A 12,852-nucleotide genomic window follows, 5' to 3' on the forward strand; every position below is an offset into this window, starting at 1 on the left:
ACCTGTATCTAGAATCCAGGTGGATGAAGTAGAGAATGAAGAAGAAATAGAATTTATGTAGGGAGTGAAGAAAACTGTACCAGAGAAGTTGTTTGAAGTATGAGTATGAGCTGAGGATTGAGCAGGAAGGTCATTGACTGGTGTGTTGGCTATTGTGGAAGAATTGTGGAGTTTCTGGCTTTGCAAGAGGCTGATAAGCTGTTGATATTGATCAATACTTGGAAGATTAGTAGTGTCTTCAAAAAGATTAACATAACGTTGCTGATGAGGACTTGAGTTCCCAGCAAATCCAGGAGAATGTGGAGCAAAACCAGAAGATTGTGAAGATTTTCCCTTCCCTCTGCCAAAACCAGGTGGAAAACCATGAAGAATGAAGCATTTCTCAACTGGATGGTTGGTTCTACCGCAGTGAGAACATAGAAATTTGTTCAAGGCTCTGCCAAATGAAGAGGTTGCATTAGCATAAGGCAGTTCACTAGTGACTGGAGGCCGAGCAGAAGTAGAGGATAGAATGTTTCCATCAATAAGTCTCTGCCTCTCTTCCTTAATCACCAATGAAAAGACTTTTGATAGAGAAGGAAGAGGAATCATAGAGAGAATGTGAGATCTGATCTGAGAAAAAGATGCATTGAGTCCAATGAGAAATTGCATTGTGGAATCATTCTCTTGATGTTGACTCCATTTTGAAGCACTATCACAAGTGCATCTAGCACAGGAGCACCAGGAAATAGGTTGAGAATTTTTGTATTCATCCCAAACTATGCGTAGATTTGTGAAATAGGTATTAACATCCGATGATCCTTGAGAGAGAGACATGAGCTGTTGTCTGAGTTGATAGATTCGAGCTGAATCACCAGTGGAGAAGCGCTCCTTCAGATCAAACCAGATTGCATATGCATCATCGAGATACATGATGCTTGAGCATATTTGTTGAGAAACAGAGTTGCGTAGCCATGAAATCACCATGCTATTGCAACGGATCCATGGCTGATAGAGTAGATCATCTCGAGCTGGACGAAGAATAGATCCATCAACAAAAAATAGCTTATTTTTTGCAAGTAGAGCAGTGGTGAAAGATCTGCTCCAAGCTGCGTAGTTGGATCCAGTGAGTTACTGTGGAACAAAGATGATCCCCAGGTTATCACTTGGATGGAGAAAGTAAGGACTAGATGTGTCCTCGGTAGGCAATTGAGCAGGTCGATTGCGATTATTCATCGTGCAAGAAGATCAATCGAAGGAGATAGGGAGATTAGAGATTGAATGCGGAAGTTTTAGTCCCTGATACCATAACAAATGTATAAAGATGAACTGATTGAACGAGATAAAGAAGAGGAGAAAGATATTTGGAGAGAGAACTTTGAATCTTATTGAATGAATTGAAAGAGTGTACAAAACACCTTATATAATCGGTGTTAATCTAACTAACACTATAACCGAAACTTAACTAACTCCAGCTGGCACAAAAATAACTTCTAACTAACTTCAACTCCTCTTCACATTGCATGGTGTTTGCGCTCGTGTATAAGTAGCTGCATGGGAGAATGCAATAAGAGTGATGTGTTTTGTGAACAAGAGTGAAGTAAGATCAGAATAAGAGTGATGTGTTTTGTGAACAAGAGTGAAGTAAAATCAGAGTAAGAGTGATGTGTTTTGTGAACAAGAGTGAAGTAGGATCAAAATAAGAGTGACGTGTTTTGTGAACAAGAGTGAAGTAAAATCAGAATAAGAGTGACGTGTTTTGTGAACAAGAGTGAAGTAAGATCAAAATAAGAGTGATGTGTTTTGTGAACAAGAGTGAAGTAAAATCAAAATAAGAGTGAGGTGTTTTGTGAACAAGAGTGAAGTAAAAACAGAATAAGAGTGATGTATTTTGAGAACAAGAGTGAAGTAAAATCAGAATAAGAGTGATGTGTTTTGTAAACAAGAGTGAAGTAAATCATGCTAAGAGTGATGTGTTTTGTAACCTCATTTAATTTGTTACACTTTCTAAGAGCCATCAATATACAAGTTGTCATGATTATAACATAATCTACAGATTAATCATTGGTACAATTGAATCTGGCCTCGAAAGTCATGAAAAATAAGGACTAATTTTTCTCCTACTACTATTTTTATTTTATTAATATTGCTTGTTAATGATTACGTACTTATAATTTAAAGGAACATTCCCAATTAACCACAAACACCGCCTTCTCGTCCCCTCCATCACCAAAGCATGCGCCCATTCCCAATCTCCCCGCATTCTCGGCCGCCATCTCCACTGCAACGCCGTCAAACTCGGCTTCACTTCAGATTTCACCGTATCGAACTCGCTGCTATCCATGTACGCCAAATTGTCCGACACGGGCAGAGCTGACCGCCGGAATCCCCACTCCTCGCTTCGGCCAGCTGACGCAGTTGGAGGACGAGGCGGCGTACGTTGATGCTTCCTAGATAAGGTGCCCCCTGGAGGGCTGATCGCGTTGTGCCGACGTTGATCCCGGTGAGTCCGACGTAGAGGTACAACCACCGACGGACTATGCATACAGCGCAAGAGCCGAATAAGTCGATGAGATCACCACAGACGGTGGCGGTGCAGCCGCCGGAGCCGTCTGAGAAGGCGTCGGAGTGGGCGGCGGCGGGGAGGCGGGGGGTCACAACCGAGCCCGACAGTCACTTGGCATATTCACATTCATGTATTGAGTTCCCAAAATGCCCTTGGACAAGTTTTTTTCATAAAAATCTGAAAGTTTGTTTAAGCCATAGGATTAATTTGGAGTATTAAGATGTGTGGCTGAGATTTGTTCTCTAGTTATACATTTAAGATTAGTTATATCTTGATCACTACCCTATATATATATGTATATATATATATATATATATATATATATGGGGGTGCATTATAATGATAACCCCAATTTCCATAATAACCCTATAACCAAATCTGGACCACACGTTTTTAAAATCACGCGGTTGATATTCAAACTTAGATTTACTTCATAAAAAAAAGCGCGGGGGTAAATATGTCATTTCGCTCATAAAAAAATTTACGTATCCAAATTTTGCTCATTTAATTTCTGAATTTCGCTCATTTTATCATTTTATCAGTCAGTCAAAAGTATCATTTTATCAACTCAGAGTATCATTCTATCCGGGAAAACTATCATTCTATGCAATAAACCTAACATATATCATTTTATCAGTCAGTCAAAAATATCATTTTATCAACTCAGAGTATCATTCTATCCGGCAAAACTATCATTTTATCAGTTTTATGTCATTTTGTCACGTTAAAGTATCATTTTATCAGCTTATATGCAATTTCTTCAGCTAAACTATCATTTTTATAAGGTTACTGTCATTTTATCCGCTTAGATTATCATTTATCAGGTAAAAGTATCATTTTATTAAACAAAAATGTCATTTTATACACCAAAAATACCTATCATTCTATCGGCTGAAAGTATCATTCTATCCGGCAAAACTATCATTTTATGCAGTAAACCTAACATATATCATTTTATCAGTCAGTCAAAAGTATCATTTTATCAACTCAGAGTATCATTCTATCCGGAAAAACTATCATTTTATCAGTTTTATGTCATTTTGTCACGTTAAAGTATCATTTTATCAGCTTATATGCAATTTCTTCAGCTAAACTATCATTTTTATAAGGTTACTGTCATTTTATCCGCTTAGATTATCATTTTATCAAGTAAAAGTATCATTTTATTAAACAAAAATGTCATTTTATACACCAAAAATACCTATCATTCTATCGGCTGAAAGTATCATTCTATCCGGCAAAACTATCATTTTATGCAGTAAACCTAACATTTATAAGCTAAAAGTATCATTTTATCAACTCAGAGTATCATTCTATCCGGAAAAACTATCATTTTTATAAGGTTTCTGTAATTTTATCCGCTTAGATTATCATTTTATCAGGTAAAAGTATCATTTTATTAAACAAAAATGTCATTTTATACACCAAAAATACCTATCATTCTATCAGCTGAAAGTATCATTCTACCCGGCAAAACTATCATTCTATCGGCTGAAAGTATCATTCTATCCGGCAAAACTATCATTTTATGCAGTAAACCTAACATTTATAAGCTAAAAGCATCATTTTATCAACTCAGAGTATCATTCTATCCGGCAAAACTATCATTCTATGCAATAAACCTATCATTTTATCATTTAATCAGTTAGTCAAAAGTATCATTTTATCAACTCAGAGTATCATTCTATCCGGCAAACTATCATTCTATGCAATAAACCTATCATTTTATCAGTCAGTTAAAAGTATCATTTTATCAACTCAGAATATCATTCTATCCGGCAAAACTATCATTCTATGCAATAAACCTATCATTTTATCAGTCAGTTAAAAGTATCATTTTATCAACTCAGAGTATCATTCTATCCGGCAAAACTATCATTCTATGCAATAAACCTATCATTTTATCATTTTACGAGATATTTGGCGAAATTCAGAAGTTAAATGAGGGAAATGACAGTTTTACCCCCGCGCTTTTTTTATGAAGTAAAGTTTGAATCTCAAAACTATCATTCTATGCAATAAACCTATCATTTTATCATTTTATCATTTTACGTGATATTTGGCAAAATTCAGAAATTAAATGAGAGAAATGACAGTTTTACCCCCGCGCTTTTTTTTATGAAGTAAATCTAAGTTTGAATCTCAACCGCATGATTAGAAATATATGTGGTCCAGATTTGGTTATAGGGTTATTACGATATTTATGGGTTATCATATGATCACGACTCTCTCTCTCTCTCTCTCTCTCTATATATATATATATATATATATATATATATATATATATATATATATATATATATATATATATATAGGGTTTTGATCTATGCAAACTCATTCTTAATACAAAAATGCAGAACCAAACATACAAAAGTTATTTTTAGGTCATTGTAAGCTTATTTTTACGTCATTATAGTAAGGATGACATGAAATGATCTTAACATGACCTAAAACTGCTTTACAATGACCCTCCGTGTTTTTGTTTAATTATTGACCATTGGATTGTCAAATCTCATGGTCAAGATTTGGTCTGGATTTTGTATTGAGATCAAGTTTTGTATTGATCATTTTCCTATATATATATATATATAGTGCATTATAATGATAACCCCAATTTCCGTAATAACCCTATAACTAAATCTGGACCACACATTTTTAAAATCACGTGGTCTAGATTCAAACTTAGATTTACTTCATAAAAAAAAGCGCGGGGGTAAATATGTCATTTCGCTCATGATAAAATTTACGTATCCAAATTTCGCTCATTTAATTTCTGAATTTCGCTCATTTTATCATTTTATCAGTCAGTCAAAAGTATCATTTTATCAACTCAGAGTATCATTCTATCCGGGAAAACTATCATTCTATGCAATAAACTAACATATATCATTTTATCATTTTATCAGTCAGTCAAAAGTATCATTTTATCAACTCAGAGTATCATTCTATCCGGCAAAACTATCATTCTATGCAATAAACCTATCATTTTATTAGTCAGTCAAAAGTATCATTTTATCAACTCAGAGTATAATTCTATCCGGCAAAACTATCATTCTATGCAATAAACCTATCATTTTATCATTTTACGTGATATTTGGCGAAATTCAGAAATTAAATGAGGGAAATGACAGTTTTACTCCCGCGCTTTTTTTTATGAAGTAAATCTAAGTTTGAATCTCAAAACTATCATTCTATGCAATAAACCTATCATTTTATCATTTTATCATTTTACGTGATATTTGGCGAAATTCAGAAATTAAATGAGGGAAATGACAGTTTTACCCCCGCGCTTTTTTTATGAAGTAAATCTAAGTTTGAATCTCAACCGCATGATTAGAAATATGTGTGGTCCAGATTTGGTTATAGGGTTATTACGATATTTAGGGGTTATCATATGATCACGACTATATATATATATATATATATATATATATATATATAGGGGAGCGTTATTCTCCTTTTCACATCTTAGATCATTTTTCTTTCTTAATATTACGCGTTAGATCTAAGGCATCAACGGATCAGATTGATTCTATAAAACTGGTTCCGTGTTGCATTATAGAAGGTGGTTGTATGCATTACAGGGTTATTATTGACATTTGACGGAAAAGTAACTGCCACATTTTGGTATTTGTGAATAATGCACCACATGGTCACGAGTAATGCATATAATTGACTATATAATGCACAATATGTGAACTGCAATGCATACGAATAAGATGTACCATGTTATGATGTTTGGACACACGTTTCTTGTTTCCCCTAAGGGTTTAATAAGCTTAGGGGCTAGGGTATAGTACGTAGACACGTATGTAATCTTCACATGGTAACGAGTAATGGATATAATTGACTATATAATGCACAATTTGTGAACTGCAATGCATATGAACAAGATGTGCTGTGTTATGATGTTTGACACACGTTTCTTGTTTCCCCTAAGGGTTTAATAAGCTTAGGGGCTAGGGTATAGTACGTACGCATTAATAACAAATTATAAAACGATACGAATAATTCACCAAATTGTCACGAGTAATGGATGTTATTAACTATATAATGCACAATATGTGAACTGCAATGCATACGAATAAGATGTACCATGTTATGATGTTTGACACACATTTCTTGTTTCCCCTAAGGGTTTAATAAGCTTAGGGGCTAGGGTATAGTACGTAGACATTACTAACAAATTGTTGTTATTGGAATATACGTATGTGCATTATTTGGTTTAGGTAGTGCATTATGTAGCTGTTAATTGTCATTATCTCAGTATATTATGCATTATTAGAGGTATTGTGTATATGGGTTAATCAACGGATTGAAGATTACATACGTGCATTTAGTAATGTCTACGTACTATACCCTAGCCCCTAAGCTTATTAAACTCTTAGGGGAAACAAGAAACGTGTGTCAAACATCATAACATGGTACATCTTATTCGTATGCATTGCAGTTCACATATTGTGCATTATATAGTTAATAACATCCATTACTCGTGACAATTTGGTGAATTATTCGTATCGTTTTATAATTTGTTATTAATGCGTACGTACTATACCCTAGCCCCTAAGCTTATTAAAGCCTTAGGGGAAACAAGAAACGTGTGTCAAACATCATAACACAGCACATCTTGTTCGTATGCATTGCAGTTCACAAATTGTGCATTATATAGTCAATTATATCCATTACTCGTTACCATGTGAAGATTACATACATGTCTGCGTACTATACCCTAGCCCCTAAGCTTATTAAACCCTTAGGAGAAACAAGAAACGTGTGTCAAACATCATAACACATCACATCTTGTTCGTATGCATTGCAGTTCACATATTGTGCATTATATAGGCAATTATATGCATTACTCGTGACCATGTGGTGCATTATTCGTAGCAGTTTCCAGCCATTATTAGATTACTATTGTACCCTCATAATGCACAAAATAGGACAAATAATGCAATACGGGATTAATTACCCAATGTTGATCTTGACCGTCCATTTCTCTAATCTAATGACTGATATTAAGAAGGAAAAAAGGAGGAAATATAGGAAAAAGAAATGAATACATCCCTATATATATATATATATATATATATATATATATAGGGTTTATAGGAAAATGATCAATACAAAACTTGATCTCAATACAAAATCCAGACCAAATCCTGACCATGAGATTTGACAATCCAATGGTCAATAATTAAACAAAAACACGGAGGGTCATTGTAAAGCAGTTTTAGGTCATATTATAAACTTTGGGTTTGAGGTCATGTTAAGATCATTTCATGTCATCCTTACTATAATGACGTAAAAATAAGCTTACAATGACCTAAAAATGACTTTTGTATGCTTGGTTCTGCATTTTTGTATTAAGAATGGTTTTGCATGGATCAAAACCCTATATATATATATATTTAAAGCATCTAATCAATCAAACCTTTTGCTAGTCATCATAATGCTGTTTCCAACACCTTCTCCCAGATTTAACTCTTAATTAAGCTAAAATGCTCAGTAACCATTTTCAATTTACCAGATTCTCAATTTTCACCACTTTCCATGCGATTGGGAACATTTGATTGTTCCCCATCACATGCAACCGCTGACAACAATAAACCTTCTAAGTATAGATAGATGCTCTCCTACAACCCATCATGAATCCTTTTTCAGTCCAATATAGATGCTCTAGAATACTAATCCAAATGGATCCCAAATTCGAAATTTTCCTTCTTGAGGTGCCTTAGTTTTGGCACCTGACCTAGCTTTGAGATATAAATTATTACAATTAATTAATATTCTTTCTGTCCCATTAAAAATGGAACATTTTACTTTTTAAGTTAAAATGAAAATAACGTCATTTCTACCATCTTACTAGGCTATTTCTTCACTAACTCACAAAACAACACTGCATAACATCCTGTGCCAAAAACCAAATGTTTCATACGGGACACATGAGTACTATATTTTTATACAATAAAATTATAATTACCCTCATATTCGATCCAGAACGAACATAATAAATTCGTCTTTATCATATCCTAAAGCCTAATCTTGAAGCACACAATTTGCATGCACTACAATTGTAGTCCATAAAGAGTGGGAATCCAAAACTGAAACCAGTAGAATTAAGCTCAAGAAAATGGGCCCCGCACCACTCTCTAAACCCCTAATAAATCCTCACCCTTCTCACATAGATACACGTAGCTTCACTCGATTCACAGGTCGCCGACACTGACGGCGGCCGCCACGGACCACGATACTCTCACGGTAGGTTTCCGTTGAGTTACTTTTCATTTCTCATTCTTTCAGCTTTTTATTGCTTTCCCCATAGTTTAGCAATTGAGGCATAATATCACCTAATAATCCAAAAGTGAAAATTGTTTTGATTTCATACTCACCGGCGATCTAATTGATTGAAACATAACGCATGGCATTTCTATTCATGTAGACACAGTCTATTTCTTCGTAATTTGCAGTTTATTTTGACTCAAGTGGATGGCTGCAAAATTGCAAGCGAAAGATGCAGAGGAATGGACTTACAGAGGAGAAGGAGCTGTGAATCTTGTTCTTGCTTATTGTGGAAGCTCTCCTCATTTTGTACAACTCTATTTTTCTTACTTTCCTTTAACACTATGCCAGATTGATCGACAGAGTTGACATTTTTTTTCGTTTTGGTAACCAGAATTAAGAAGGTGTATCTCCATTGCTACTAGTCAAAAAGAAAAACGATGAAGTCACTAGACATCGTTCTATCTTTTATATTTTTTGAATGTTTTCCTCAACTTAGGCTTGCTGGAAGTTTCCTTAATTAAAAACTATGGTTCACCATCATTACTTGTAATGGATGAAACAACTAAAATGTAAACCAACTCTTGTTTGAAGTGACTAAAAGTATATATGTTGGACTTATGTGCATGGACGACTTATTTTATGAATCAAAAAAGGTAAATCTCTTGTTTGATAAAAGTAGTGACTATTTGAGTCTTTTCAAGAGTCGAAGACATTAAGAAGAATAATCTCAGGAAGGAGATACTCAATCCTATCACTTAAGATGTAAATAGAGACATCAAATATATCCATAGATTGTACCATGATGCTAGTAGATGCTACATTTCTTTACAAATGTCTAAATGCATGCTTTTTTCTCTCATGCATCTAGGTTGGAAAGATTTTAAGGATACAAAAAGTTTCAAATGATAGGCATGAATGTGAGAATGGTCATTCAGCTCTAGTGAACCATGAATCCCTCTTGTGGGGAAAATTTGAAGGCATTGTTTCAGCACCTACAAAGGAAATTGCGGAGCATGTTTACGCGCAGAAAGTAATGTGCCCACTCTTGGGATCAGAGCATGTTGACGCAGGGGTAAGATATTCTTCTAGAGAAAAAATTGCCCTTTTCCCCTGTCATTTATAAGATCATGTCTATGATTCTACTTACTCAAGAATATTATAAGTGTTTTTAGTAATAATATCTCTCTGCTCATTACGTTTGCTATTCTAGTTTGTTTTTTATGTTGTAAAACAATATATATGATTTTTGATGTGTTACTTATTTAAGTTGACGTTTATATGGATTCATGAAGATTCCTTCTATTCTTGGCCATAATGGATGTACACTATTAAAATGCAATTTTTAGTTATTTCAACTAAGTACACTTTGAAGAGTAATGGGTTGGTGACTTGGCTTCACATGGAGAAGTGTGACATTTTATTTTAATTTTGAAGACTCAGATCTTTGTTTCTAGTGTAACTGAAACATAGAAATTTGTATACAACTTGCTGCAGATCCATGTTCTTGTGTCAAGAGAATTTTTGGAGGCAGTTGACAGCAAGGTTCTTTGCCAGCATCCATCATGGCGTGTTGATGCTGCCAGAGTTAATCCCCTTCGTGACTCGGTTCTTCTAATTGCTGATCATTCAGTGTTTCCTCATGGTATAAGATGCATGCCAAGTTTGTTTGGATAGATAAAGCCATTTCTTTTGTTTCTCAGATCAAAGATGAACTACTGAATCTGCATTTCAGTTTATGCTTTGCTTGGGCTGATTTGGTGCATATCTTCTTTGTTTTGTGGCAGTTGCTAGAATTTTTCTTCACATAAATTATTCTCTGTTGTGGACTCACAGATTTTTAATGGTAGCGTGTAGTGGGCCAAATTAGGGCAGGTGTGGATATTTTGCTGGAATGCAAAATTTAATGTTTGACATACTAGTTTTATCTATGTAATTTAGCCCAATGAACTCAGTAGTCATAATAGATTATCTATCAAAGACCACTATTCACTAATTGATGCATTTCAGCTGTCAACAACTGAGATTGATGATGATATAGTTGCATGTGAGTTCCTAATGGTTGGACTAGAATGTGTTGATCATGGTCTTTCTTTCAGTTTCAGGATCTCTCAAAGAGGATTTCTGTGTGTCGGTTGAGATAAAGGTGCTTTCCTAGTGCTTTTGTCCTACTTATGTGCATTGTAACTCTTCTACGGATGCCTAAAGGCGTTTATTTTGTTTTTTCACTTTTTCTCTTTCTGCAAAGCAGCCCAAAGGCGGATTTCTTCCTACTTCAGAATTTATAGCTGAGGGAAATGCAGTTAAAAAGAGAATTATTCGATTTAAGATGCACCAAGCTCTAAAATTAGATCAAGGAAAGGTAATGCCTAAATGCCTAATCTTATTCATTTCCTGAATAAATTTTCATTATCGATGTCTGATTGCAGCATTTTGACTCTTATCAATGATATGAGACTTTTGTATTACTTAGATTATGAGCTAATTTGTACTTAGAGAATTGTTTCTTCGAGCATAACTGAAGGGATTTTTCAATGCAGATATCTCAAATAAGTCAATATGATCCTCTAGATTTGTTTTCTGGATCCAAGGATAGAATACAACGAGCATTTGAAGCCCTCTTTCTTACACCTCAGAATAATTTTCGGGTTTTCTTAAATGGTTCGATTATTTTTGGAGGCATGGGGGGCACTGCAGACAGCACTAGTTCTGCGGTTGCTCAATCATTCCATGATGGACTTAAACATGTTATTTCAGCAAAGGATGGGATGCACATCAAGGGTTTAGTGGATCTTCTCACTGAAACTATTTTTAAGTCTGGCTTGTTGAATCGGCTTCTTGAAGTACAGAAGCTTGATACTATTGATATAGAAGGTGCAATTCATGCCTACTATGACATTATTTCTCAGCCTTGCGTGGTCTGTCGGAAAATAGGTGGAAAAAGATTCTCAGCAAGATATTCATTAATTCATTCAATGCAAAGGGATGATAAAGTGAAAATTGTGAGGGATTACTTGATATCAGCAACTGCAAAGGACTTAAGTATGATGATTAGTTTCAAGCCCAAAATAAATTTGGATGAGGAGTCTCCACATCGTGCCGTCTTTCTGGAAACAAGCAAGCAAACCTTTTGTTACAAGGTGGACACCAATTGATCCTTCTGTATGTTATTATAATTATTTTTGGGAATCAATAGTTTGTCTTATGTATGGCATATTGAGGCAGGTTTTGCTTGTGATATAGAATCATGAACTTGTTAAACTCCGGGAAATTTTTTTATTAACAATAACACTTTTGTCTCATTCACCTTTTCTCTCTCTTCATTATTACTTCAATTACCTTTTTTCTCACCCCATTAATGCGTTCTCTCTCTCTCTATTTAGGGGGTGTTCGGTTTGCAAGATTGTATCCGAGATTAAATTTATAGTGTATTTGGTTCATAAGATTCAACCCCACAACTCAATCCTAGATGGATAATCATGAGATAATTAGTCATAGCTAACCCCTTATGACTAAAATAATCCCACAACTCAATCCTAGATTGTATCTTGGTATTATTTTATCTTGGAAACCGAACACCACCTTAACACACTAAAAAATCTCTCCTAAAATTAAAATCCCGTGCCATCATCCAAGTGTGACTTTTGCGAGTATGGAATGTAGTGCGCATACAAGTGCAGCTCTAGTTTATAAATCCTTCACCATTTGTTAATGGAAGTCTTCAACAGAAGCAGTTTCAACATATTGAAAGTGCATCATTTCCATTTCCAAATCTCTACGACCAAGTATTGCAAATGCTACACTTTGTCGTATTCAGTTTTCCTTGTTATATTTGTGGGAAATGAAATAAAAGGAAATGATCAACCTATATCATTGAGAATAATCAATCTCCTCCATCAATGCATAAATCAAGGGAAGGGATCACTGTCCATCAAATAGCGGTGTCTGTAGTGTGATTGGAGTGTGGTACATTCATATTTGAGAGTTGACTGTATCATCACAAAACTGAATAGTAAGGTTGCTAGAGT

At 34.8% G+C, this 12,852-nt stretch overlaps 1 protein-coding gene across 3 annotated transcripts; it reads left to right on the top strand.

The window, feature by feature from the left end:
- The first annotated feature begins 8,623 nt into the window (after positions 1–8,623).
- On the top strand, positions 8,624–12,126 carry LOC121765702 (inositol-pentakisphosphate 2-kinase-like). 3 transcript variants are annotated; one of them, XM_042161907.1, is made up of 7 exons: positions 8,624–8,803; positions 8,991–9,133; positions 9,696–9,899; positions 10,322–10,469; positions 10,924–10,970; positions 11,076–11,186; positions 11,365–12,126. In XM_042161907.1, the coding sequence occupies exons 2-7, from the start codon at positions 9,032–9,034 to the stop codon at positions 11,977–11,979; spliced, it is 1,227 nt and encodes a 408-aa protein (XP_042017841.1). In that variant the 5' UTR covers positions 8,624–8,803; positions 8,991–9,031; the 3' UTR covers positions 11,980–12,126. The 3 variants fall into 3 exon arrangements, with proteins under 3 accessions (XP_042017841.1, XP_042017840.1, XP_042017839.1); XM_042161906.1 differs by having other exon boundaries at positions 8,625–8,803; positions 8,985–9,133; XM_042161905.1 differs by having other exon boundaries at positions 8,625–8,803; positions 9,013–9,133.
- The last annotated feature ends 726 nt before the right edge of the window (positions 12,127–12,852 follow it).

This window comes from Salvia splendens, chromosome 14 (assembly GCF_004379255.2).
Source record: "Salvia splendens isolate huo1 chromosome 14, SspV2, whole genome shotgun sequence".
NCBI classification, from domain to species: domain Eukaryota; kingdom Viridiplantae; phylum Streptophyta; class Magnoliopsida; order Lamiales; family Lamiaceae; genus Salvia; species Salvia splendens.